This window comes from Tenebrio molitor, chromosome X (genome assembly GCF_963966145.1).
Source record: "Tenebrio molitor chromosome X, icTenMoli1.1, whole genome shotgun sequence".
In the NCBI taxonomy this organism is placed as follows: Eukaryota; Metazoa; Arthropoda; class Insecta; order Coleoptera; family Tenebrionidae; genus Tenebrio; species Tenebrio molitor.
Genome location: NC_091055.1, coordinates 11217977 through 11245955, shown reverse-complemented (window position 1 = coordinate 11245955; position 27979 = coordinate 11217977). Strand labels below are relative to the sequence as shown.

Sequence of the window (27979 nt, the reverse complement as noted above, 5' to 3'; positions counted from 1 at the left end):
AAAATTGATTTTTGCAATTTGAAAGTGACGATTTTTCGAAAAAATTTTAAGTGTTTGTTTCGAAAAAACTTACCTGCCCTGGGGTGCGATTCGAAGTTTTCCCTTTACGTTAATGAAACCTACTCGAAAATAGCATATGCATCATGAACGACCACCCGGATAAGACTGACAGAAATAATTTCCCTCTCCTAAAAACCCACGTTGTACTCCCACCCCTAAACTCCGCGCACCACGTGCTTCGACCGTTGAATAACGCCCTTTTATTATCTCCCATCAAATGCGATACCAACAATTTACATGTTGAAAATATGTCGTCGCGTTTTACTGCTTGTGTCTGTCATGTTTACAATTTTATCTTTTGTCGAGGATTTATTACATATTTTTAATTCTTGCTCCTTATCAAAAGTATTCAACAGCGAGTTCAATTTAAAAATCTGCTTTTAATATACATAGTTAAATATGTTCTTAAAGCAGAAATTTTCAATCCTTTCTTATTAGACTCATCGAAAAAATTGTATTATTTTCTTCGTTAATCAAATAAGTTTCATTAATCTTAATCCGATCGAGAAGTTAATAAAATCTTTTTTTTAACTTACTAAAGTAATTTTCCACACTATTATCTGGTTATCTAAACATTATTTTATTGGCATCTATACTTTATATTGGTATATTTTACAGGCTTTATAATAAATTATCTGTGGCCAAAAATTAAATGAAAATTTTGCAGAAATGTATTTTGAATGGTGTAAAAAATTCATTAAATGTATAGTGCTGTGAGAATATGTATAGTCAAACAGAAGAACCATTATTATATTAGTCAGAAACCACAGAAACGTGCTACAGCGCCATCTTATGCTGTATAGGTAAACGTTCCATAATGGCGCATTTTCAAATAACTGTATTAGATGGTAACTTCCCAAAAATTTTAAATGTCCTGTTTAAACATTCTACAATAATGAAGGAAATGACAAAATTATATTTTATTTTTAAATATTTAATAAAAAATTAGTTATTTAAGTATTGTTTAAAAAATATTAAACAATTAAACCTACATCTGATGTTTTTAATAGGTTTACTAAAACAGTTTACTGTTTAAGGGGAAACCCTCATAATGGTTTCTACTAACAACCCTTTAATTTGGGTTTGCACACTAACTTAAGGGTTGCCAGGATCTTCCCGGAATAGTTATCAGGAACACAGGAGACGCAAAAGGTTGAGAAGTCGACAATTCTCTGATAACTGAGCATCTTAGCGAGTATTGATTCTTTTAACAAAATAAATTACGAAATTTGAAATATTGTTATTGTGGCTTTGTAGAGTTTTTCTCGTCGAGCTGTATCCTTTTTATTTGTGAAAATTTTAAATTTTGCGTAAACGCACGAATTTTTACAAAATAATAATCCACAAATAGTTTTTTGAATGAGAACTCGCCGAGTTTTTTTTTTTTTTTTAATTCATGACAAAAAGTTATACCTAATTCTAGAATGCAAAAAATTGAATTGTAATCAAGTTTGTGATTCAATATTTCAAAAATTATTTCTTGTTTAGTGAGGACATTGGGAGAAAAAATGTCCTTTGTCTTACAACTTAAAAAATGATGAACCAAGTAAAAAACGATTCTTCATTTTTGTAAAACACGCTTTATTAGAAAAATACAGTATCAGTAAAACAACATCTTGCACAGTTTCTGCAACTTAAATTAATAATTATTACCTATTAAATATTAATAAAATGCGTAAGATCTGTAAAACATTTAAAAAATTATTTTGACACTTCACAATCCTAGATAAATCGATTCACAACAAAGTACTTAGAGTATTTGCGGTAAGTAACAGTTGATTTATTTTATATTATTTTATTAATTATCATCTTATGTATGGTAGCAGATTATCAAAAATACTGTTCTCGACTATCAAGATATATAATCAACAAGTTGATTTTATTTTAAAATTATCAATAAAAATAAATTAAAAATAATAGTAAATAGTGTTAATTACTAAATGATGAAACAGCGAAGCGATAATTATGGGCAATTTTGTTTTTTAATGATGTATAAATAAACAAATAATGTTAATAACGAAAATAATAAATTAAACAGCTAATTCAATTTTATTGCCAATAAAAAAACAGATGTGGTGAAAATGCAAAATTCAGTAAAAATTGAATTCTGATTGGCTATAGTTATGCAACCCTTTAAACTCTCGTGTAATTTTGTTGCAGTAATTATTCTATAAAGAATTAGTATCTTCGAAGACAATATTATGAAAAATTACAGCTGAACTTGTGTTATTTAGATAACTGAAGGAAAGAGTCATAACAAAAGCACAAGTTATAAACATCGATCGTGATTAATTGCTAAGCAATAATTCAAATCGATTAACTTTTTTCATAACATATATTTTTAAACTTTACAATTGTTCTATAAATATATTTAATAATTGTTAGTTTTAAATGTATTAAGAATATATTACGATGTATAATTTGGAAGGCCATTTTATAAGCTTGTTAGTTATATTAAACTGACACACATTTAACAATAAAAATACATTGTGCATAACAGACTTAAATACATAAAAAGTACAATAAAACATCAATCATGTAAATGCAATAAAAAATTAAAGCATCCCCGGAGAGTCACTCTCTTTGTTTCTGGACTTCTCGAAGAACATCGCATCCTGAAAAACGAAACAAATTTCATAATTTCTCACACAAAAATCTGGAAACGCACAATCAAAAAGCAGGCTCCTAACATGACGGCTTTCATTCTCACGTCCAGATCCATGGGAAAAGTGATCCCGAAATAGTCAGTATCGGTGAACATTTCTCTAATAAGTCCCGACCATTGCTTGGAAATTCGTCCTACTTGGGTATTACCGTCAGCCGACATGATTTTAAACTCGACGTCACCGCAGATGCTAAAAGTACAAAATGGACCTTCTATTCTCAGGACCGTCTCACCACTTGGATTTTTAATGGCGTAACTGGGACAAAAGATGCTCCACTCTTGTTCCACGGTTCCTACTACAGTACCAGGCGGTGCTGACACCTCTATACTCTACAACCAGATCAATTATTTTGGCAATTAATCTCTCGGCTTGTACCTGTAAGCAACAGGGGAAACAACACGAATCACACGCTAATGGACGGTGCAGATGAATCACTTCGTTTTTGTAATTGTCTAGAATGTTCATATCGAAAGGCCGTATTGGTCCGCAACAGTTTCTAGTTAAACAGTCTGAGTCTTCCACGGCGTAGTACACTTTTTGGCCTAAGCTGTTTTTCACAGTGTATTTATTTTTGGTCTCGAATCCGGTAAGAGCTACAAGTGCACATTAAGTCGCATCGATTTCAGCTACTCGAGTCGTACCTTCCAGCAACTCGACTTTTTGGTGGACTAGCAACTGATCAATCATAGTAAGGTATTCCAATCCTGGAGGGCAATTGACTTGTCCTTGCGGTATATTCATCCAACCACCTAATCACAATCATCGTCATTAGCCCGCACACGATCACATCTAATTTTGGAATTTTAGACTTGTGTCAATATTGAAAGAGGATTTAGCAAATTTTTCACTATAATACTACTTCTGTTGACAGATCTGGTCACAATTGACGTACTTACTGTAGCTATCCATTGTAGCCCAACTAGATGTGCTAGCGTTCAAACAAGGGACTGATAATGAGTAAGTCATTGTACTTGCATAATTTAGTAAACATAAAATTGTTGATAAGATAGTGTTCATAGTTTTATGTGGTACAATTTTGTACAATTTTGCAAACAACCGGAACAAACAAACAGTGAGTGGTGCTGGGTACTTGCCTCTGTTCGCTTTCCGAAAGAAACTTGTGGTAACCCTTATTTTTTGGTGACTTTTTAATCTTAAACAATTTACCAAACTTTCTGCATAATATTCGAGGGATCGCTTTGAATTTTATGTGCGTTCTTAGTTCGGGCATTGTCATAACTGACCCATTCTCTCGTACTTTATCAGCCAAGAGTACAAGACAAACAAACACTTTATCAACTTGAGACCGTTCACTTTACATTTGTTTTCGTTTTTCACTACATCCTTCAATTCAACATGAACATTTAATTGAAACTAGCCAAGCAAACAGTTTTGGTGTCATTGTTACCTAATTGTTTTTTTGAATATTTATCTTATCTCTGTCTATGTAAAATTACATAAATCCGCTTAATCTTGTTTGGAGAGTCATTTTTCACTTACCTGGAGCGCCTCCAGGTCCCATGGGCTGATTGACGACGGGCTGAGGTCCGTAGGGACCTGGAGGAGGGTAACCACCTGGGGGCGGATACTGTCCCGGGGGATAACCCTGAGGTGGAGGTCCGTACCCCGGTGGCGGCCCATAACCGGGCGCGGGCGGCGCCCCGTACCCTTGTCCGGGCGGAACTGGAGGATACTGACCTACAAATTCCTTACAATGTGACCAATTCTCCAAGAACAGCTCTTACCGTTGTACGGAGTCGGATAGGCACCTGGATGTTGACCACCAGGAGGAGGATAAGACATCTTAAACTGTTCTCGAATATTTCAACAGATTTTTTAACAACTGCAATCCAAAAACTGCACACATTTCATTTAATGTTATGTGGTATCATCATTGAGTCATTTTTAGTACGTGTCTATATATATCTTATTTTTTATCATTGTATGCGTGCAATTTTATTACATCACAAATCCCAAAATTAAGCACTCATCTCTTAATACCTACATTTTATCGTGATCCTGTCAAAACAAGGGCCCCGGTTGATTTCTTCAACTTTTTGTGTACTGTTGAGTGAGAAAACCTGTCAATGCTGTGTGAGTCACCACCTAATAGGTCAACACAACATTGTTAACCACGGTCTCGACCAGGTTGTGTTACTTTACAATCCAAGCATAGTCTGACAGGCCATGACGATTCTATCGGCCGAAATTGGAATTCGGTGTTAAAATTGTTTACTGCGTACAAATACCAAGTGAAAAAATTTCCAAAAATTCGATACCAGATGGCGTCCCGACTCGAGAACTATAATTATATTTCCGTGGCTGCCGTAAAATAAAATCTCTGGACGAAACTTATTTATATTTAGATCTAGGGCTTGGTATGGTCAGTTTTGTGTGCGATCAAGTAGTTACGGTCAGTTTTATGTTTGTGTTTTTATGTTGTTTGTGGTAATTAAGTGTGTTTTGTGTGCGTTGGGAGAAGTTTTCTGTTTTGGTTGTGTCGGAAATAGGGTAGGTGGCGCTGTTGGTATTGTGATGTTGTAAATGCTTGGTTGTCGAGAAGAAGCATGCGCAAATAAGCTAGTGTGAAGTTTGGTGTCCCCTCTCCATAGAAGTCCGAGTCATTCCTCGTGGCTTTACGTCTATCACAGATAGAAAGACTGCGAGATGAACAGTTCGCTAAGATGGCGTAGTGTGTTTGACTGTTTTTTGAAATGGATTGCTCTAATCTGATAAAGGTGATAATCGTGAACCCAAACAATCGACTCGCGATTGTGTCTAGTGCTTCGGCAGCGTGTTGGAAAATCAATTAATAGCGAATTTGTAAGAATGCGTGAGTTTAAAGTTGTGGTTCTCGGATCGGGTGGGGTTGGGAAAAGTGCATTGACGGTTCAGTTTGTTTCCGGATGTTTCATGGAAAAATACGACCCAACCATCGAGGATTTCTACCGCAAAGAGATCGAAGTGGACAATTCCCCTTGTGTTTTGGAAATATTGGACACGGCAGGGACGGAACAGTTCGCCAGCATGCGCGACCTTTACATCAAGAACGGACAAGGGTTCGTGGTGGTCTACAGTTTGACTAACCACCAGACGTTCCAGGATATTCGGTCTATGAAGGAGCTCATCACCAGGGTGAAGGGCACCGAGCGAGTCCCCATCCTCCTCGTGGCCAACAAAGTCGACCTGGACCACCAGCGGGAGGTGCAGACCAGCGAGGGCAACTCGCTGTCGCAACAGTGGGGTTGTCCTTTTATCGAGGCGAGCGCCAAGAACAAGACCAACGTTAACGAGGTGTTTGCCGAAATCGTTCGCGAAATGAACTTTAGCCCCGAAAAGGAAAAGAAAAGTTACTGTTGTTGTACAGTGCTCTAATAGCGGCCTCATTTCTCTGAATTTATGGGAACAATGTGTTACTACAGGCGGCACCCGCTTGTGTGAACTCTTACATTATAGCACTGTGGACGATTATAAATTTACATTATAAATAATGCTCATTTCTAGTATACTTAACGTCATGGATGAATATTGGCTTAGAAATGCACAATATCTATATTTTTATACATTGAACAAAATCAACGTAAACGATGCATAAATATTTTATTTACGAGTTTTTTAAACCGAATCATATCTACCATAAGATCTACATTTGATAGTGCCTGAAACTAGAAACAGAATGCGAAACTCTTACATGGTTGATGTTTATTGATCGGCCTAATCAAAAATGATTTACTGGGCCTTTATCATGCATACTTATCTCATCTTTGATGGTACTGTAATAATCATGAGCTCATATTGTACATACTTTAATCTAATATTATTTTATCAGGAGATCTGTGTTTGTAACATAAACTTTTTTCAATCAAAAGTGGCGTGTGCTTGAAGATGAATGCTTGTAGAACTAAGTAATAATGTTACGATAATGAGTGCGATCTGAGAGCCAAATACGATTTGTGATATATACGTATAATAAAAAAAGATTTAAGTGGACACCTTGTTTTATTTTTGTCAAGATTCGCAGGTGTCCAGAAACCACAACTCAGAAGTATTCTACGCAAGACGCGATCTACAAGACAGATTCCAAAGAAAGTTGTGTAGGCAGTGTTCGACACGCTACACTATTTAATAAACTGCAACTCGGCCACCTGTTTCGTATAGGCTTTCTACCATCGACAACTCGATCATTTTCAAAATATGAGACTCACCTCGCGATCACATAGATGTTCTTCAACAAAATTCGTTCGCCCAAAATTTTAACTCCCTCGTTCGGTGGGTATGAATCATCGGAGTTTCACCGAGACCAACACAACTATCGATATATAAATTAAATTATGACGCGACATCAGAGGTGTCGATTGAGTTTCGCTAGATCAAAGCCGGCATCAAATTTCCAATATTCAGTCGAGCTGGAAAATCCAATAAACTATTATTCGGTTAATTCAACGCGATAATTGATTTGTTCGAATGTTTTTCGTGAATTGTCGTTCGTTGATGATCACTCCGAAAAAAAAAATATGGGCCCGGAGTACACAATCGATACGTTTATCAGCGACGAGAATACACTATCAGTTGTATTTCCCGGAATACATAAATAATTGTACCTTTCGGAGATTATCTTGTTTACTATGTAAACATATCACATCGGTGCTAATTGTTTGGGATTGCTTAGAATTTAGCGATTTTAGACGACTCAAGCGATCAGCACATTCAAAATTAATTTAACTTTTTCAAAATTCGATTCGATCGCAAAATCGTCCACTCGAGACTCTGTCAAGTTCCCTCTCGTTTATCGTCCACAATTGTAATAAAATACGCCCTGATAGTAGCGACATTGTCGCGTCGGATAATTTATATAACACACTTGTTTTATTATGAAACATTAACGTCATTATCGGGACAACAAAGCTATAATGGTCACAGGATCTAAGAACAAACGCCGCTGTTTCGTATACAAAGGATCACTTTTTCAGTAAATTTCTCGAGTGGCACTCGAATCCAGATCGATGCTGTTTATTCACCAGTGCAGAAGTGTTTGATTAAACATTTAGTAGATTCATCTTACAATGAGTCAACCGTCTCTGGAATCTCAAATGAAAGGATTTATAGAAATTGTTGAAATTTCTTCTCGAAATCAAGAATTCTGACAAACGATTTCGCAATGTTGCTAATAACTAATAAGTACTTCCAGGACAGTGACACCGAACGAGGAAAAACTAAAATGTGTGATAGAATTTTTAAATTAATTAATACACAAATGTGATGGCACTTTGTGCCAATGGTGGACGTCTTCGTGCATCAGTACTGCTTGGCACCTGTCCGTTTAGATTTTTATCTGCAATTCCGGTAACGAGTTTCTCAAATGTTCCGTGGTTTCCGACATCCAGATGTACTTTGCAGTGAACTTCACCATTTTAGATTGGATTGCAGTCAAGAGAACGACAATAGCGACCTCCACCATGGTCTCTAATCTCTATAAATTTCGGAGAAAATCTGCAATTGGAGAGAGAGACGTTATTCATGTAAGTCTGAAAAATATTGTTAGTGCGCGTCAAGTTTTTTGAATTTGTACTACATATCTGGGACGAAAATGACGGAAATCTTGAGTCAGCTAGGTTGCTGCTCGCCAATTTTATGACTTTATAGTCTTCGACGAATTTAAAATATTTCTACAATTTCAGCATAAATATTTACAGAATTTCCGATCGATATTCAAACATCGCGGCACGTTAACGATTGATATTTTACTCGAATAAAGATCTGATACCACTAATTGACAAAATAGACAGCTCCTATCAAAAATGTATTATATTGACGGTTTTTTCGGCAGTCAATCGAATATATCTGAACTTTTTTCTAACCTTTTTTTAATTAGTGTAATCACGCTGGTAAATTTTTATGAATTAATTTAGACAGATGAGTATTTAATCGTTTGCGACGTTATTTGCTGTTATTCTACAAAAATCTCAAGTTCAAGAATTTTTCGATTTTTTAATTTCTTTTTCCTTTTATTTTTCTCTTAGGTAATACATCTCGATTTCAAATTAATAGCTGGATAACATAGAAATTTTTAAATGTCAAGATTTTCTTTACAAAAGTGTCTTTATTTAAACATCGACAGCTTCTAACTTTACTAACATGTTTTTCGGCGCTAATCAAATATTTTTGAACGTTTACGGTTTATTGTATTTTTTATGAATTAGTCTAGACAAATGACGTCTGGATTGTTTTTGACGCTTGTTATTCCCACAAAATCTCAACTTCAAGAATTGTTTTTTTATTTTCATTTTTCCATTCATTTATGTTTTTCCTCATTTTTATGCTTCCTTTTATTTTTATTTCTCTCAAGTAAAACATATGTATGTATCAACAAGAAAATGTAAAAAAAAATTCAAAACATGATACAGGGTGTCCCAAAAATGGCGTACAAACTACTTACTACCGTATCGAGGATGTTTAAATGTACATGAAAAAAATATAGAAAAAATGTTTCCGACAAAAAAATCAATTATTTTTATTATTATTATTAACGGTAATAGAATGTAAACAAAGATTATATTCGTACATCATTACCTTGAAATGTTACCGTAGTGGATTTAAAATAATTTTTTCGATTTCCAAAGCTTCTAAATTCTCTATTATGCAAAATTAGATATTGGTAGTGAGTGATCTTGTACTTTGTGATAATGTGTACGAGGAGAGGTAGCTGCCATGACAATTTCATACATATATTTCAAAATAATTGACCTGTTAAGTGCCACTTTCAAAGACCCCCAAATCAGCAAGTAAGTCCAATAGAATTTTTTTAACATTTTTCTGACGTTTACGGTAATCTCTTCTACACCGTAGTGCACCGTTAGTACGCCATTTTTGTATACATATGTATACAAATTTTTATTCATTACAACCAAAAACAAATAAAGATCAGATAATACATATGTTTAATTTAAATTAATCATGTTTTGGGGCGTTCAAATGAAATCCTGGGGTAGGAAGGCGTTGGAAACCATCAATTGTTTTCCTTTTTTAAAGTGTAAATTGACAGTTGTAATTAGATCATGTTGACAGCTAACCTAAAATTTATAAACAAAAAAATCTTTCTGTTTTTTCTTTCTTTGCAATGTTTTACAATTTAAATTAAAAATAGAATAACCAATGATTTCTATTCTCGAAGCAACTATCAAAGGCACCCTTTGCCGAAAACAAACATTTTCAATGATGTGCCGATTAAACATAAACATATGTCGTTTGTGTCAAACGGCGGTAAATTCAGACTTTACATTGTTCCAAATGGTTTATTTTTTTCAAAGCCTACTCAGCCCAAATTTTCATTAGAACATGATACTATACTCTATTCACTTAAATTATATAATAAATAAAATCACGTGATATTCGCCTGCTTGCTCGGTATTGGTCAAGGCTAAACAGACATGCAACGACCACACTTTCACGAGGAACGAAAACAAGACGGTTTCAAATCACTTGATGGTCATCAAAGTCACTATCCCCAATTTTTTTTATTAATTGTGAAATTTAAAATACCGTATTTTTACTCGCCACGAAAGGCGAAGCTACATTACTCAAGTGAACGGAGTATATGCAACATAGAAAAATATTCAAATATGGCAAGATTTCGTCTACAAATATTTCTTCGTCTGGAGTCAAGACAGATGCCTCATGTTTCAGAACAAGTGACGTTCGATATTTATACAATATTATCTTGTGGATATTTTCTTAGGGAAAGAAAAACAAAACAGTATCGATCCCAGTGATTTCAGTTAATTTAAAACCAAGTCATAATTCATGACGTCTGAATTAGTAATACATTTTTTGTCGTAATGCTTTATAGTGACGCGCTGAATGTAACCGTATTTTTTATAAACCTAATAATTATTTTGTTTTAAACGAACGGTACCAGTCTGAGTACCTACAGTCGTTGACCTAAAAAAAAAATCTAGTTGCAACAAGCCTAAAATAACACGAATAATGAATTTATTATGTCATAAAACCATTCCTGCACCATCTAAATTTTAAAAATAATTTTTAAATAGTCGCTGCACACCTACGGGTGTAGCTGATGTCAGCTGCACGCTTTATTGTTCATTTTATTGTATTTTCTATTTGCAATATTTTTTCAGTGGCGTGTTATTTACAATACAGTTACAAACGAGAATCTTTTTTTAATCGGAATAAATGGACGAGACGTCATTATTTTTACATTTTATTTTGGTTCGAACAGGCAAATATTTTGCTAATGGTTATGAGAGAGTACAATAACCAGAAAATACATCGCTCGGCCTGTCACGCCCTTAATTGACGTGCAGATGTATCGGTAAAAATGTTCAAACGCAAATTTGTGATCGACTCCAAACTAAGACTCGACGGAATTTGTGACGAAACCTGATTCCCATAAAATCCAAACATTTTGATTTTTCGAGGAGAATCGCGACTCTTCCTCGTCGTCCTCATTTCCCTCATTTTTGTCAGAACGTCATGTAAATCTAAAATAAACAAAATTCCAATAGCGTTCTCGCAAAATTCAATTCAATGGAAGAATGATAATATTTCATTTCACATAGATGGGAAGTTTACAGTTAAATTTAAACAATATCGTATCGTCGTGAAAGTTGATACGTCGGTGTAAAGGTGAGGAGAAATGCGAAAAATACTAATTGAAGGACGTAATGACGTCTTAGTCGAGCTGTATCGATCCGAGGTTCAAATTGTTTGTTGGTGCCGAAATTCTACACGAAATTAACAAAAGTGAAAGCTCATGTGGACGAGATAAAAACATTTATTAACGAAACAATAAGTGGATGATGTAAATTTTTTCACTGTAAAAACTCTTTCAAACGGGTTCAGCTCTTGGTCGATTTTTCATTTTCTTTGATCCACGAAAACAGATTAAAAAGACGAGAGCGCTAACTTTGTTGACTGTTAAAACTCGTTCGATATTGATAATTCAGTTATTTTCCGAGATAATTACGTTACTTGACTTAGTAATACAATTATGGACGTATTGGGAGGAGCCTCTGCCTCAAAACCATTATTATAATGCCTCTATCTTAGTAATATTGCAAGACGATACTAACTTCCATTTGCAGTTTATGATGGCTTCATCTCAGCCAGAATAATCCCAAAAAAATCACTCAAACCTCAAATACGTTTCTAATTTACTCAAATTTCGTTATCTGAACGTTCAAAATTGGATTGTAGAGGTGTTTCTGGAGCAAGACTCGCTAACCATATTATCACTCACTGACGCTCAATATAAATGGCGTTTATTAATTGATAATAATTCTACGCTTTAGACACGAAACTAATTAAAATAAATATTTTCTACTCGACTCGTTTCCCGAGATACATAACGTGAAGATACATAACTAAATATATAAACTTTTCAGTTTATATACCTAACATCTGTCAAAGATAACATCAAAATTTACAATTAATTAAAGTTTTTTAAGACTTTGCCCAAACGACCACGAAAAACGTTATTCAATATTCGTACCCTGTCAGTTGTTAAGTATTCGGCCTATTTTGCATCACTCGGCTGACGCCTCGTGCTTCAAACTTCGGTCTCATACCTGTGAATAGTAATCTGACAGCGTTACTCATATGAAAATAATCATTAAAACAATCGTCTTGTACAATCTTTGACGAAATCATTTTGCGCGATTCTTACACTGTATTCGTTGTTGCAATTTTTCATTTTTATTAATTAATTTGCGAGGGGTAATAAAAATGTATTTCCTTGAAATGCACATTAAATTATCGATTTTTAATTTGTTGAAAACTTTCTATTATCCACGCCATAAATCGTTGTTTTCAAACTTTTATAGCTGATATAAAATTCTTTCATGTCGTTCGCCTAAGAAGCGAGTGATAAAAGGCAAAACAACGTCGCATACGAGTTCCATTTCTCGCAATTTTATTTTCCGGAGAAGTAGTCAAGATTGTGACAATTTGGATAAAACGTATTTTAAAAATTAAGGAAGCGTGAAAAATCAAACAACTGTTTAAATATTTGTGATGTTGTGTGCGGTAGATACGAGGATAGAGATAGTGACGTGGATAGATTTTCTGTTTTAAGGGTGTCAGTCTGAATAAAAATGGAAAAAAATAGTTGCGGTACAAATTGTGTTTTGGTTAGTAGATGATTGGATACGGGTAGAGTATTTATAAAAACATTTTCATAATATTAAAGGAAGTATAACACGTGTGCGTATCGTTATCTTAGGGAACGGAAACAGACACTCTAATACCCTCTACGAACCCTAAAATGTGATAATTTTTTTCGATTACACCGTTAAAATGACTGGAAGCCGAGTTATTTTTATTGGTGTAATTTATGTAGTAGTTTCCGATGATTTCGTAATTTACCCCGAGTCCGATCGATTCCTCTTTTACGTCCCAATAAATCGGCCATAACGTTCACGAATACAATATCATGTCAGACGAAGTTTACAGGACTCGACTTCGAGGGTAATCACTAAAGACTTCTTAGCTGATGGAAGATAAAATCAATCGATCAGCATAAAATGGAAATCGTTCCGGGAATAAAGTGATCTCTAACAGGTCCCTTCCTCTATCACCGCCCAAATCTCAATCAGGACGCGACTTGCGGGAAAGATGAATAATTCAAGGCGATTTGCATAAATGTGATCAAAATAAATTTTCACATTGTACAAAAATTCAAGTGGACCTTTGGGGACCGACTAATTTCAATTTTATGCTCGCTCTTAAGCGTACACAGCTGGCCCAAATTACGCTTGCCCAAACTCTCTTTGTTGCCAAAAACTAACTTGATGGGAGACAACCAACGTGCTTTGCTGATTCACAAATCTGGACCCTTTCAAAATCGATCGGTGAAATTCCAGTTGTCTGTCAGTGCCTCACAAAAAAAAATTCTAATTTTATAAATAGGTCAAACAAAATGTATTCTATTATTCTGTCGTACTAACCTCTATTTACTATTTTCTATTTTATTATAACAGTTTAGTTTGAACAACATTTCGACTACAAAAAATATAAAAACACTAATTATAGCTTCAACGAATACATTTTTTGTTTTTTAAACAGTACCGTTATCAGTACGTTATCACGAGTTTTTATAAAATATTCGCTGTAGGGGACCTTCACGATTAATTCTTTTTGTGCGGTGTAGGTACTCACAAAATAAAATCCGTCGTGTTAAAATACATATCTACAATCGACAATATTTATTATGACGACAAGTTTATCAGCGATAACTGCTCGTAGTGGTAATAATAGCGGCAACCATAACAGTAGTAGCAGAATACAAGAGAAAAGAGCGAATTATCTATTTATTTAAGATATTAACATACATATGTATAAACAATAATATTGATCTGACTTTTTATTATATTTATATAACTTACTGGTAGAGTGTAATAAATAATAGACAACTGAAACAAAATAAAGCAAGTGTTCATTTATCCTCAAAGTTGGCGTCGAAGAGTCGATTGTGAACGCACCACACGTCAGTCTGCAGAGTAAAAACACAAATAACGCAAAAAGTGAGGTTAGATTTAAACAGCTGATCCGTGATCTGTAATCCGTGGTACGTTCACAATCGACTATTCAATGCGTACTTTGAGAATAAATTTAAATGAACACCCGATATACATGGTTGTTCTAAACTAAATGATTGTAGTCGAAGTAGGCGTGAAAACTGAATGTAAAATTTATGGTTGCCGCTCCACGTAAGTGAGTACACACCGTTCACATACGGGAGTTAAATTGGGTGCAACACAACTCAATATTTTTAAAATTGATTGCAAAACAACTCAATATTTCTAGATTCAATCGTTAATTTAACAAAAATAAATAAAACTCTTATCACCGCACTTTTCACCTAAAAAATGACAATGACAAAACTGACAACGACAAAATTGACAGTTCACATGACATGACCTACTTCAACTACAATCATTTATCGAGAGACTAAACTTGAGTATTTTTTAAAAGATTTTGAAACATGTCGAGCATCGGGAAGATGACGAAACGAAGAGAGATTTATTTGTTAAAGAAGTAAACCTGAGTCATTTTATCTTATCTGTAATTTATTTCAAAATTAGGATGACTCAGATACGAGTATATAGTACTGATTCTGTACTACATATTGAATTTGTTCGGTAGATATTCAAGGCGCTTTGTCAGACTTTTGGATGTCGGCAAGTATCGAATGGCACACAGAAGTAATAAAAGTTTTAACCGTATTAGCTTTATACAGTGGAAGAGACAACTCTGGTTAATTTTGTAGGAGTCTGTTGTAACTCAAATGGACATCGTATTGTGTCTAATTGAAATTAGATACTGCACAATAATCTTCCATTTTACTGTCCGGAAGTGGAAACCATAAATTCGGATAAGTGAGTCGGATGTTTATAAATAGGTTGGTGCGTTTTGGCTCTTGTCATCTACATTACGTGACTTTTAGACTTCAAAGAGGGATCAATTTAAATTTTGTGCAAAAATAATTTTCGCCAAATTACACGGCGTTTGAGGGAATTTGGAATTATAAATGAGATTATGATCGACCGTTTTACGGAGAAATAAGCTCGGCACTTGATAAACACACCGAATTTTCAATCAAACTTTGAAGTTACAAAATTGAGATTAGCGAAGTGTGCTGTAATTTTATTTATTCACGCTGTTATACTCCCCGATCGAGATTATTAGCAGCTTAAATATTTTTCTAAATGTGTTTGTACAACGCGGTTGTTTTACCTCGGCGTGTATTTTTCTTATTATGCACGTTATCTTGATACAATGGTTTTTCTCTGGAGTTATTTACGTTGCGTGTTTTCTCTCTTCTGTCTACATTTCCTTATTTTCGAACAATATTTCGAAAAAACTTTACAAACAACGAGCTCCGCGCGCGGGTATTTGTGTTAGAATGTTTTCTCTTTGAAGTAAATACGTATCGGACGGAAACAACAATATTAGTGGAGGACTAATGCAACGCAAAAAGGACCAGCCAAACGTGAAAACTCCGCAAGACGCTGTTCCTTCGACTAGATTAAATTCAATCGAGTTATGATAATGCGAAGTTTACGCTTCGCAATTAAACGATTTTTCCCTAATGATGTCGCAACGGCACCATTTTCCATTTGTTTTTAGATAGTGTGCAATTTAAATGAAAATGCTCTTGGCGTTACGGAGAGTTGAGCACGCATAACTGTTTTTAGATTCGTGAATGTTGTTTAGTAGGGTAAGGTCGGCCAACTTCCGTTTGTTATTGAGCAAATTCAACACGGTGATACCTTTTATCCCGATCATTATCCAATTCAGAATTAATTGAAAAGATTCGGTGTGTAAAAGTTGAGTCATTTTAACGACGTCATTACAGACACGACGAAAAGGAGCACGAGACAGGTTGAAAAAGTGGCTTTTAATGACAGCTGACCGGAGTTGCAGTTTAAGTTGACGCATGCCGGGGATTTACGCAAATCTACTCGACGAAATTATGATACAGCTACACATTTAAATTCATTTTACCGTTTGCTTCACGTTTGCCGACGCATTGTGAGCTGTGGCATGGTCGGTTTTATGCTTGTCAGTTGGGTTTCTTCAAAACAGAAAAATACCAGTCCCCCAACAATGGACTAAACTTATTCAAACTTTACCGTAACGCGAACAAACCGCTACGTTTACTCCACGATTATTTAACATAGCGTTTAGACGGTGATTATGCCGTGGTGGACGTAGATCGATCAAAAAGACAATATTTATAAATATTCATTCAATAATTACTTCATTAATAAGACAGACAAATGCTAAGTATATTTAAAAAAAACTGTAGGCAAAGTACAGTACACTAGTCTACTTAAGTAACCTACTGCTTGCATACGTAAGTCTACGACAAAAAATTGAGATCATCATTTTTATAAATCTACAAAGTTTGTATTTGCTTGTTGTTCATAGATGACACAAACAAGGACATTTTTTTTGAGAATGATAAGTATTTAAAGTCGAGTTCAATCTATAGGTGTCCCTGAAATGTGCGGCAAAATTTTAACCACGAGCTACTAGGCTTCATGTAGAACTCGGAAAAAATATTTAAAGAATTCTATGTCAAAAAATAAAATGACATTTAATTTTTGAGCTACAATTTTTTTAAATTGCTTTTAGTCTTCTACGTTGTCCCTCAACCTCGTGGGTAAAATTTCGGCACATTTTAAAAATACACCCTTGTATATCATATTTTATGAAATGTACGCCAATGTGAAGTAACCTCTAGGAAATATGCTATAAAACAAGGGAACCGCGTTGGTGTATGTTTTATAAAATATGATATATTGGAAGAGCAACGTAGTTGAAAGGCGCCACCCCAGTTATTATTATTGTTAGGATTGTTATTATTGTATCTGATTTATTTTCTGCTAATAACTGTAATTTGTTGAATTTGAACTGCAAGTATCAAATAAAGACAAAATTTCTTGCACAGTCTAGGACAATATAAATTAAAATTAATAAAATTAATTTTAATTTATATTGTCCTAGACTGCAAGAAATTATATATAAGGGTGTATTTTTAAAATGTGTCGAAATTTTACCTACGAGGTTGTGGAACAACGTAGAGGACTAAAAGCTATTTTAAAAAATTTTAGCTCAAGAATTAAATGTCCTTTTTTTTGACACAGAATTTTTTAAATATTTTTTCCGAGTTCTACATGAAGCCTAGTAGCTCGCGGTTAAAATCTTGCCGCGCTCTTCAGGGACACCTGTATGATACTCGAGCACCTAGATAACGAAAATAATTTTCTGTGAACAAAATAAAATACGTTTTGGATTAATTTTACGTAATCCACTTGATAATCACGTACGTAAATCAATCAAACTAAAAACATGCCAATAATTCACCAAAATTAGGATTTATTTGATGATGATGATGATTTTAAATGTTCTAAGTAAAGTTTAGTTCATACTAATCTACTTATGTAAGCTGTTACTCGCGTGCTTAAATCAACCAAGAGTTTGGAAGAAAATGTATATTTTTGTTTCAACAAAGATTTCATTTATAAAAGAAAAGAATATGAAATAACGGAGGCCAAGTAGAATCAAACTATCTACTTAAGTAACTTATGTACTACTTATGCACACGAATTAAAAAATTAAAGTATAGAAATCAAAAATATTTTTTATAATGCTTTAATTAATAAAAATAACAAAATACTGTGAAGTTAAGCAATGTCGGGTGCCGTCAGTGTTTGGATGGGTGATCGCTGGGGAATACATATTACTTTATTATTATTACATACTTTTTTCGGTATTATGTATCTGTAATCCGTAGTATTGTATGAACAAACTCCGACGTAGATGTCCTGTAATGAGTGGGCCTGTAGTAAAATACATGATAATAAAACATGGTGTTTTTAAAGGAATTATCATTGCTTGATAGAAATATCCGTAGGTAATAATGATAAATAAATCCGGCCTCGATGCCGTGTCACCTTTTATGTAAACAAATGTAAAATATAATAAATATTTAAAGTCTAGTTAAACTTACTAAGTACAGATGTTTTCCATGATTCTACAAAATGTGTAGGTATTTATATTATAATAAATTCATTGATAGTAGAAACAAATGAATGAGTGGAAGCATACTTTACAGTAACCTACTTAAATGAGTCGATTAAATCAAAGGCATAATATTCAAGGATTCAGCAAAATTAATTTTTATGATTGATTTGTCAGTAATAATAGAAATACAAATAAATATATTGAAATAAATTTTATAAATTCTGAATAAAATCTAGTTCACACATAATATACAGGGTGTATTAAAAATGGCGCATTATATTTATGTCACGTGAATCCATTTGAGTATTAATATAATGTTCACAAAATTAAATTATACACCCCTAGCGCTGTCCTCCAAAAAATTAAATTAACATCAAAAATTCTTAGTGGACACCAAATAATTATATTTTGGAAAATGAGAACAGCGTCACCAAAATAGCAATGTTTCGTATTGTTTTACTGTTGCTTGCACTCTAAATGCTATTTGTTTACCGATTTTACTAAATGTTCACCAAATGTGGAACGCTCACGTTACGCGCCTTTACTGCAAATATAAATATTCATGCTATCCATTTATATTAAGCACATGCTCAAAAAAACTACTTTTTCGAAAACTGATAAAAAATGTAGACATTTTATGACCTAAATCGGTTGTCAAAGGGATTGTTTTTTGTTCACTGGATTTCTAGTCCGGACAAAATAAATGTGAATCCTGACTTTATTAAGTCAAATTATTTAATAACATGATAACGATAATAAAGATTTATGGTAGGTCGTTCTCGAAAAGGGGCAGGGCAGCGAGTTTTCGAAATTCTACTTGCAACTTTGGTGGTGGATAACCATCTGTTTCCCATCATAAATCTTTGTTATTGTTTTCTTTACATTTTGATTTGAACATGTTAAATAATTTGACTTAATAAAGTCAGGATTCACATTTATTTTGTCCGGACTATACAATCTAGAACAAAAAAGACTTTTACGTTCAGCAATTTTTGATTAAAGTAAAGGTCACTATTTCGCAATTTCTTAGCTTTATATTCCAAATTGGCCAGTATCACACTTTCAGACACGTTCTTTAATTTCTTAGAGCCACACCAATTCATGAAATCCTTCTAAGCAGATTCATATTGTCTAGAAGGCTTTTCCGGGATAAGACTGCTGTTTCTAATACATCCAAAGGCAGATCATCTTCATCAATTTCGGAACTTATTTTTGTTTTCTCTTCTTTCTTTTATTAAACACCAGTAATTCTCCCAAAATTGCAACCAAACCTTACAAAATTAGAAGTTACATCGTTTGTTTGACGGTTGCTATCATTATTAGTTGGTCAGAGCATTCCAAATTTAAAACATCAAGATAATTGTAGACAAAAATTTTTTTGACTTTCCGCTAATGTGGAGCTGTGCAGTTTTCGAAAAAACGTTGGCTGATACTCGATTGCGAAATTCTTTTGCATTCTATGTCCTTATTGAGAGGAGACCTAATAAAACATAGATTTTTCTTACAATTGATATACAATATAAAATTCCTTACAAAGATACTGAAGGTGTAGAGTTTGCATCAAATTTTCTTCAAATAGAAATTAGGAATGTTTGCCGTTTATTTTATTCATCGTGAGAAAATAATGATGCAAAAAATTGTCTTAGAAAAGTAACGTTATCGCGGAGTAAAAAAATATTTAATTTTTGCAATTTTTGTTCAAAGAGAGACGGCAATTGGGCGGGATTATTGTTTTGTAACCTTGGCAACGCTTTGATCAGAAAATTATAAGGTAAGGAATGCGGTTGCTGTATTGAACAAAGTTAGAAGGGTTATTGTATCATCTTAAGAATTATTCAAAACTTTTTTCAACAAGTTCTTACTTGCTTCACGGCATTCTCTCTGCAACGCTTTGGAGTCGGAATGCTTTAATTATGAGACACTCTGTATGAGAGGGTAATAAGAAGTCTAAATCTGGGTATCCATTTGAAATTGAATATAGTACAAAATATAGTAAACATTTAGTATTTTTGTGAGACAAAGAGTTTTTTTTACTGCATAAATATAAGACACTAACAAAAAATAAATTATCAGGTTATCATTTCAGAATTAAATATGGAATACAATTTGGTGAACATATAGCATTTTTAGGCAACAAAAGTTATTTTTAGTAGCAAATAATATAAGAAACTAGCAGGATGTCAATATCTGGTTATCGCTCTAGGATTATGTATGGTCTTAATTTTGGTGAGCATTTAGTATTTTTGGGTAACGAAAGTAATTTTTTGTATGAATAAATTTGGTAAATTTGGTAAACAGTTAAATACCACCCAATCTATTTGAATACCGAACAAAAAATTCGAATTCGAATGTGGTCTTAGACGGATAGCTTTTAAATTATTATTATTATTATTATTATTATTATTATTAAAAATGACATTAATGACCATCTTGTTACTTTCTGACTTTACTCAGGATCAAAAAATCACTCGAGCTGGCGATGTTGCAATGGGTTCAAAATTTATGAACAGTAAAGATTTTGCATTTTTAAAAAGGAATTACAAATATACCTACCAATAATCAAATGATAAAATTAATGCTGGAATATTTATTTACTTGTTGAATTATGTTTAAATGATTTCTCCATTACAATCGAAGCAAATTTTCAAGTTTGACTGTTAATAACTCCATGAGCAGAGGGTTAACAGTAAATTCGTATTAGAGTTTTTTGCTTGTATTTCAACATAGAATCATGTGACGTAAATATTATGCTCCATGTTTAATACACCCTGTACATAAGTGACCTAATAGTTGCCTACTTTAATCAATCAAAAAATTCTACACATTTCAATAAAATATGTACATATTTGTTTTTAATAGGTTGATTAATAACACCAACAAACATGTAAAAAAAAAATAAGAAAAATGTTGGCTAAATATCGATCACGCTAAACTATTTAAGTAACATTAGTAATATAAATAAATACAACAGCAAAATAAATATATTTAGACGTAATATACACTGAGTTATATTTGCTCATTCTCACTTAAGAGAAATCGAAATAATTCGTAATACAACAAAAGGTATCTTTGATAACGTTTTAGGTCCTAGGAAGGGAAACAAAGAGCAAATAACAAAAGAAAGTTAGTTCATTTATTTAACCCATTATATACAGAGTGTCCCCAAAAAAAAAGACGAGTCCATAGCTCCCTTATTTATCGGAGGATTTTAATTATCTATACACCAAATTCAATGGTTGTTAATAGGCTATAAAATGGTCTAATAAAATCAGGTATAGCCCTATGGGCTTCAAGGGTAAACTGTCAAAATATTTTTTTCAAATGGGATTACATACTTTTTATTAGTAATTCTGATAGAGATTTTAATTCTGAAAACAACAATGTATCACAAGTATAACTTCACATAAAAAAAAATAACACTAACTTTTGAAACAAATGACGAGCATCAAGCGAAAAGCTATCGACTCTTCAACGCTTACTACGGGGTGAAATTTAACAAAACACCCGATATGTTTATGGAGCAAGTACTAATTAAATATGTAATCGAAAATGCAGACAACGTAAAATGAATGATTAGGTACACTGCGTACAAAAAGTTAATGCTGGACCTAATAACAAGGGGAGTTATCGTAACATGAGAATTTATTCCATAAAACCAGCAATAAGTCAACATTATGAACGTAATAAAAACGTGATCTGTATTCTTTGGATTGTTTTTAAAGATAAAAAGAAGTACCTATATCCGGAAGTGTGCCGTCGAGGAAAACCTTAAAATCCTTTTTTGTGCGCAGTGTATTACTTAAGTAAGTACAAAAATAAACCAAAAAATCATGTGTAACGGTTGAACAAAATTTATAATTGTTTGTTAATGACTTCATAAATAACAGAGACAAGTGCAAAGTGAATAAAGAAAAATGTAAGCACAGTGTAATCACGTTAATCTGCTTAAGTAACCTAATGCTTGTGTGCGTAAATGAATAAAAAAAAATCAGATCGTGATTCTCACTGATATAACGAGATCAATACATGTTTGTTTTTTAACGACTTTATTGACAACAAAAACAAATACAAAATAAATAATTAAAAATGTAAGCAAACTACAGTTCATGCTAATCGACTTAACTTAGTACATACTTACGTAAGTAGAAAAATGAAAAAAAATGAAGACATAATTTTTAACAATTAACAGAACGTATCAAATACAGGATAAATAAAATGAATTATGTGTAAAGGTTAGTTCACACTAATCTAGTTATCAAACCGAACGACATAATTAAGGTGTAACGAATGACAGCTGCACTTGCATTTAGATTAAAAATGGTGCAAAATCACCCAAGTCAAATATTTATTTGTTCAACGTTAAAAGTTGATAATTGCAGAGAGCGCTTACCTGGAACCGCAATAATTTGTCATTCGTTGTCGTTACTCAGCGCAGAATAATTTTGTCGCTACTTCTGGCAACAATTAACGAAATACCAAAGTCTACCAAGGAGACTTGTTTGCAAGCGGTGTCGCAACCGACAAAGTCAAACAACATTTTGTGTTCTGGTAGAGCGATGGTGGTGTCGTTTGGTAGAGCGATGGTGGTGTCGTTAAAAGACCGAAAGTGCACAATTTGATGCACCGATAAGAGCGTAATGTAATATTCAGTGCAAATGGAACGATTCAATATGACATTATATTTCCAGGATTGTACCTGGTCGCAATTATGCGACCCTCCGGCTCATTCGAGCTTGGTCGACTTCCGGTTTATTCGATCATTTGTCTATTGTCGATCGTTATTACATATTTATCCGCTCTAACTGCACCATTCGACTCTATCGGGTATAGATTCCGACAACACGATTCCTCCATTCTATTCGTACTCTGGCAGAACAATTCTGAATATTTTCAAGCAAGACGTCGATCAATATCTGTACCATTACCCACAGTCTCAACTGACGATGATGTTTTCGCGTATCACGCTTTTTTGGGGATTTGTGCCAACGAGATAAAGCGATTAGGAGATTTTTTGCGAATTTAATGAGCTCAGATTTTGTTGAAAATTAAACGAAATTTCAGGGTAGCGTGCAGGAGCCTTAACACAATTAATAAATCATCAAAGCGAATTTGCGACAAGAACACATTATGACGAGAGTGTATCCTCTTTCTAAGGCTTAGCAAATTTGGCAGACGATTTTTGAATCCAGACCAACTTAATGTTGTATAATTCAGCGTCGAGGGAGGGATTACACACTCGTGTCAACCCTGTATTAACATAAATTTTGGCGAAAGGGTGAAATCTGTCTTGCCATGACTCGATTCAAATGTATGAGTATGTGACGTTTCGACACCAGTCAATATATGGCTCGAGTTTGATAAGGTTAATTAAGGACTATGTCAACGAGAAGGGTTAGCGATGTTCAGAGTCTCCAGTGTCTGGTCCATCAATCGGGATTATTAAAGGAACTGACAATCGAGTCCTCCAGTGAAAGCGAAGCTCCCAGAAGGGGTCTAACAAGCACTGGCGCAGGTAGTTTCCAGTTTTGATTGATTTTGCTGGTATACATCGATGGTTGCGTTTGACAGTGTAGACATAACAGGATATTAGATTTGTCAGGACTAGATTCGACTTTTTACGATATCGATCCTGCGACTTGATATTCCCTTCTATTTGTCTGGATTTATACATTCATTATTTATTTTAAATTTAAAATTCCGTATCGCACTCGACTTTCAACAAACACAATTCTATTGAAAGGAATATTTAAGGGAAATAAATTTAATGGAGTAGAATATGTTCTTTTCTCAAAGCAACCTTCACAAAGAAGCTTTTTAGTTGCTTATGTATATACATAGCAACACTGTCTGAGAGCATCATAAAGAGAGTACTTGTATAGAATTTACGTTCAAAACGAAATTTCCTTAAAACTTGATGGTGGAATTCTCACCAAAGAAATATTACGAACGGAAAGATATTAACATATTATACAAACGCTCTTTGTCTTCTTTTATTCAAAAACAAGTTTATTTGCATTGTTCTCGAAAGGGCGCTCACTTACAATAGTCAAGATGAATAAGAAATGACTTTTAAAATTATGAAAAATATTTATTTTGCCATTCCATTAAATTCCATTTCAATTCTTTATTTTTCTACATCAAAGCTCAAATCTCCTTATTAAATATTTAACATTTCTCTAATTACGATAAAAATATGCACAACAAAATCATCAAATTCCTTTCTCTCGAGTTTTATTTTCGCCATTTGTTGTCGTCTTATTTTTCAGACGTCAACAAGTCGAAATCGACAAAAATCAAATAATTTCCCTCACAAACAATTTCCGGGAATTTACAAAATACCAAGGGCTCCCGTGTGGCTCTGGGAGTTGCAAGAAATTCCATAATTTGCATCAGATCGGTCAGATTTATGACCGACCCTTGTCAGTTGCCAGCCTGGAAACATCTTTGTACTGCAAGAAGTATTCAGGTAGAGCGTCGGTCAGTACAACAATTTGGCTAAAATATTTTGTGGCTCTCTGAGAAAGGGTGGGGTCGGACCATAACGCACGTGTGTTTTCTCGATGGGTGGAAAAGTGCGATTTCGATGGAGCACGTGCACTCTACATGGAACTGTAAGTGCGTTAACCACTTCACTATCTCCGACATTGTCGTCCCTTTTGTGCGAAAAATGCTTTTCCTGTAGAAGAAACGCGTTCGACTGAAAACAGCTTTGTTATCACTCTTGCAGGTAGTTGTCGACCTGACAAAATAAAATCTAGAGTAGCGTCGAATCTCGAATCGTCACTGCAGACATTTTTGTTGTTTGTTTTTTTACAAATCTGTGACAAAATTGCATTTTAATCGCTCGATGTTATCAAACTTTACAATTTTGACAGAGTTCGTTGCTCCTTCATTAATTCCAGATAAGTGCTTTATCACACCTATTTCCTCTAGTTTTTGCGGACAATAATTATTGTGTCATCTTGAATTTTGGACGATTGTCGTTGTGTTAGTCGGAACGATTTAGAGCGAAAATGAGTTGGGAACAAAATATGAAATTTAGATTTGATGAAACTGTATTATGCATGCGCATTCTCATTAGTTGGAAGTATTTATTCAGGAATTAATATTTTTAGGGGGTAATCCAACAAAGAATTATATCCGAGTCATTAAACTTTTCGACCGAAATATCAGAACGGCTAGAAAAGCAAAACAAACAGTAATTTATGTTAGTCGGTCTGAAATAATGCAAGGAAATTGAAGGCAGCATGTTGAATAGATTACTGTTGTATGGTGTGTATGTGAAAAAGTCGTTGCTTACTACACCCACACATGAGAGTAGCACAGAGTGAAGAAAGCTTCCAAAGTACAAGTGGTGTGGATGTTTATATAATCGGTAGAATATACAAACAAAGAGAACGGAAGCTTCTTCCTCGATCGGCAAATAGAGTGATCGCCTCCACGGTCGAGATGTTGTCCGAAATGGTCCAGTTATGATGATATTTGCGATGGCGCGATTTTATTTAGCCCGGGACGTAGGAGTCGGGTGTACTTCAATTAGTTTATAAATAACTGAATTTTGCATAGGATTTGGGAGCAGCGTAGAGTAATTATAGATAATAGCATCGCCGTGTAGGGAAAGTTGTCAATTTTAAAATTAGAGGCAATGGCAATTATTGGAGGTCAAGTGAAAATTGCCTCCCCGGCTCGTTATATGGGCATCGTTGCCAAATTATCTAGTTCACCGGAAATATCCTCTTTGGCTAGGAAATGGCTCCGTTGGTGTGGTGAATCACAACGGGTTTTCACCGTAAACAATAAATCATGGGAATAGATTTGACAAAGATCTAGAGGCGACGGACGCGTCACCGGTCTTCCTCCGGTGCTGATGGTTCGTCCGTTGGTTTAATTATAAGACGCAAAGAAATTTCGGAAACGGTGCCACAGTGTCAACAAAGCGCCCCGCCGTGCCACAGGAAACAGATATCCTGGCCTTCGACTCGAACGCCCCGCACATTTTAATTAAATCACCGAAGGACGATCCGGCGAAAAATATTTCCTCCGGTGCAACAATGAATTTTCCCGCATTTGCATATTTATCGAACACGACATTTTTTCGAAACAAATAATCGGATGTGGCTCAAGCCCGATGAATTATTCACAAGGAGTTAATTTACCGCACGGTTAAGAAATCATTTTTCTTCACCCCCGGTTTTCACAATTCTGTTCGATTCGTTGAAACCGTATCAGAGTGCAAACAAGTCCGCGTGTGCACTCCGGGGCTAGTTTAACTAACAAATTTTCATTTTCTAATTTAATTAAATTCCCGACGTTTACACTGTTAAACGCTGACAGGATCAATAATTGTATCGCCGCCACCTTGCGCTCGGCCCCGGCCAGTTCTCTTTTCTACTTTTTTGCCAATTTACCACTAATGAATGAAATTTTTAGAAGAACCGCAGATAGCGTGAAGGGGAACAGTTAAACGTAAATAATTGTGGTGTATAATGCCAACCCGCACCCATCTCCACGAAGTAAGCTCTCTTGGGGCTATTTGTAGCCGAGGCCGGCCCTATTGGAGGACCTCTACTCCTCTAACTACGACATCAACTCTAATTTCAACCGTGGTATTTTTCATCCGCACTTTAATCAATTCCATTTCATACCTACTTTGTTGAATAGTCGGTTAATAAACTCTCCGAGCTACGACTTCTTCTCCGATAGCGTGCCATCATCATCTTCTTACGGTAATATCTTGTACCACATGCATAAACATGTAATCATTATAGCATAACGTCAATACTACACACAACTCCGACATTGTTTTTATTTACTCTAGTCTAGCATTTCTCCTGTTCCAGTTGAAACAATGAAATTGTCTTCATTTCAGCTTAACGACTCGACATGTTTAACTACTGTTAAATCGAGAGCAACAGTCTCGACGGCCTAAATGTTTGATTTTTCTACATCTCGTCGCAACTTTTTCCGATGTTTTTGTTGCGCCAAACTTTCACAACTTCTCTTTTCGGAGGGTTGTACCGCAACATAGAACGCTAATTACAGGGGCGAGTTCGGCTCAATAAAATCATGCTTTCAGGAGTTTATTCTAATTTTGTTTCCGACCCCCACCGCTTCGAACAAACCCATTTTTCATATTTGATACAACTAAGTCACTTCCTGGTATTGATTCGCTCATCCGCGTTCCAACCCCCAGGAGCACTGTAACGTGAGCCACTTTTATCTCATGTTCCTGCTGACCTTTTAATAGTTCATCTCTCATTTCACAGTTCGTCAGTCACTCAAAAAAACACCGCTTTTACACTAATTTTTTCAAAAAGCAATCCGAACGCGAGACAAAAATTCAATTTGCGTTTTGCAATAATCTTGTCAGGGTGTCCTTTTAATGCCAATTTTATTCGCTTCATCTAGAGGAGTACGTCGTTGACTTGACCCGCTTTTATAAACTTACTTGAGCAATTGATTTCGTTAGATTTCCAGATTAGACCGTATCGATGTTTAGTGTAAATAAAACGTGACGAAATCGTGCGATAAAGGGTCAAAGAAAGACTGTGACGTTGTGACACACACAAAATATAATCATGTTGTTACTGATAACGCCAATAAAGATTGTAAAGCGCGTTTCAAATTTTCAAAAAGAACCGCTAACACAAAGGAATGACTAAATAAATTTTCCGATCGGATTGAACCGAGTCGGGCCACGCTAACGA

At 34.5% G+C, this 27979-nt stretch overlaps 4 protein-coding genes across 14 annotated transcripts in view; 2 read left to right on the top strand and 2 right to left on the bottom strand.

Moving 5' to 3' along the window:
- LOC138139899 (E3 ubiquitin-protein ligase Rnf220-like) overlaps positions 1-168 on the bottom strand; it is a 75252-nt gene extending 75084 nt beyond the window's left edge. For all 3 annotated transcript variants that reach the window (XM_069060479.1, XM_069060480.1, XM_069060481.1), the window contains exon 1: positions 74-168. The gene's annotated coding sequence lies outside the window, so the exon portion shown is untranslated. The remainder of the gene's footprint in view (positions 1-73) is intronic.
- A 2208-nt stretch (positions 169-2376) lies between these two features.
- scramb1 (scramblase 1) lies at positions 2377-4891 on the bottom strand. 5 transcript variants are annotated; one of them, XM_069060894.1, is made up of 7 exons: positions 4732-4891; positions 4472-4569; positions 4227-4424; positions 3368-3475; positions 3102-3319; positions 2729-3055; positions 2377-2675 (listed from the first exon to the last, which is right to left on the bottom strand). In XM_069060894.1, the coding sequence occupies exons 2-7, from the start codon at positions 4527-4529 to the stop codon at positions 2616-2618; spliced, it is 969 nt and encodes a 322-aa protein (XP_068916995.1). In that variant the 5' UTR covers positions 4530-4569; positions 4732-4891; the 3' UTR covers positions 2377-2615. The 5 variants fall into 5 exon arrangements, with proteins under 5 accessions (XP_068916995.1, XP_068916993.1, XP_068916994.1 ...); XM_069060892.1 differs by having other exon boundaries at positions 4472-4535; XM_069060893.1 differs by having other exon boundaries at positions 4472-4583; positions 4732-4890.
- A 297-nt stretch (positions 4892-5188) lies between these two features.
- On the top strand, positions 5189-6716 carry Rap2l (Ras-associated protein 2-like). Its single transcript, XM_069060898.1, has one exon. The coding sequence runs from the start codon at positions 5556-5558 to the stop codon at positions 6099-6101; it is 546 nt and encodes a 181-aa protein (XP_068916999.1). The 5' UTR covers positions 5189-5555; the 3' UTR covers positions 6102-6716.
- Positions 6717-7991: 1275 nt separating this feature from the next.
- Positions 7992-27979, top strand: part of Asap (ArfGAP domain of ASAP) — a 56285-nt gene continuing 36297 nt past the window's right edge. For 2 of the 5 annotated variants that reach the window (XM_069060882.1, XM_069060880.1), the window contains exon 1: positions 7992-8245. In XM_069060882.1, the coding sequence (XP_068916983.1) occupies positions 8111-8245 (135 nt within the window). In that variant the 5' untranslated portion in view covers positions 7992-8110. The remainder of the gene's footprint in view (positions 8246-27979) is intronic. The other 3 variants (XM_069060884.1, XM_069060883.1, XM_069060885.1) reach the window with 3 other exon arrangements.

Coding starts and splice junctions, on each gene's coding strand:
- scramb1 (XM_069060894.1), bottom strand. CDS start 4,529: ATGTCTTATCCTCCTCCTGGTGGTCAACATCCAGGTGCCTATCCGACT. Junction 3,476..4,226: donor GGGACCTGGAGGCGCTCCAG/GTAAGTGAAAAA, acceptor GATTGTGATTAG/GTGGTTGGATGAATATACCG. Junction 3,056..3,101: donor GTTTCCCCTGTTGCTTACAG/GTACAAGCCGAG, acceptor ATCTGGTTGTAG/AGTATAGAGGTGTCAGCACC.
- Rap2l (XM_069060898.1), top strand. CDS start 5,556: ATGCGTGAGTTTAAAGTTGTGGTTCTCGGATCGGGTGGGGTTGGGAAA.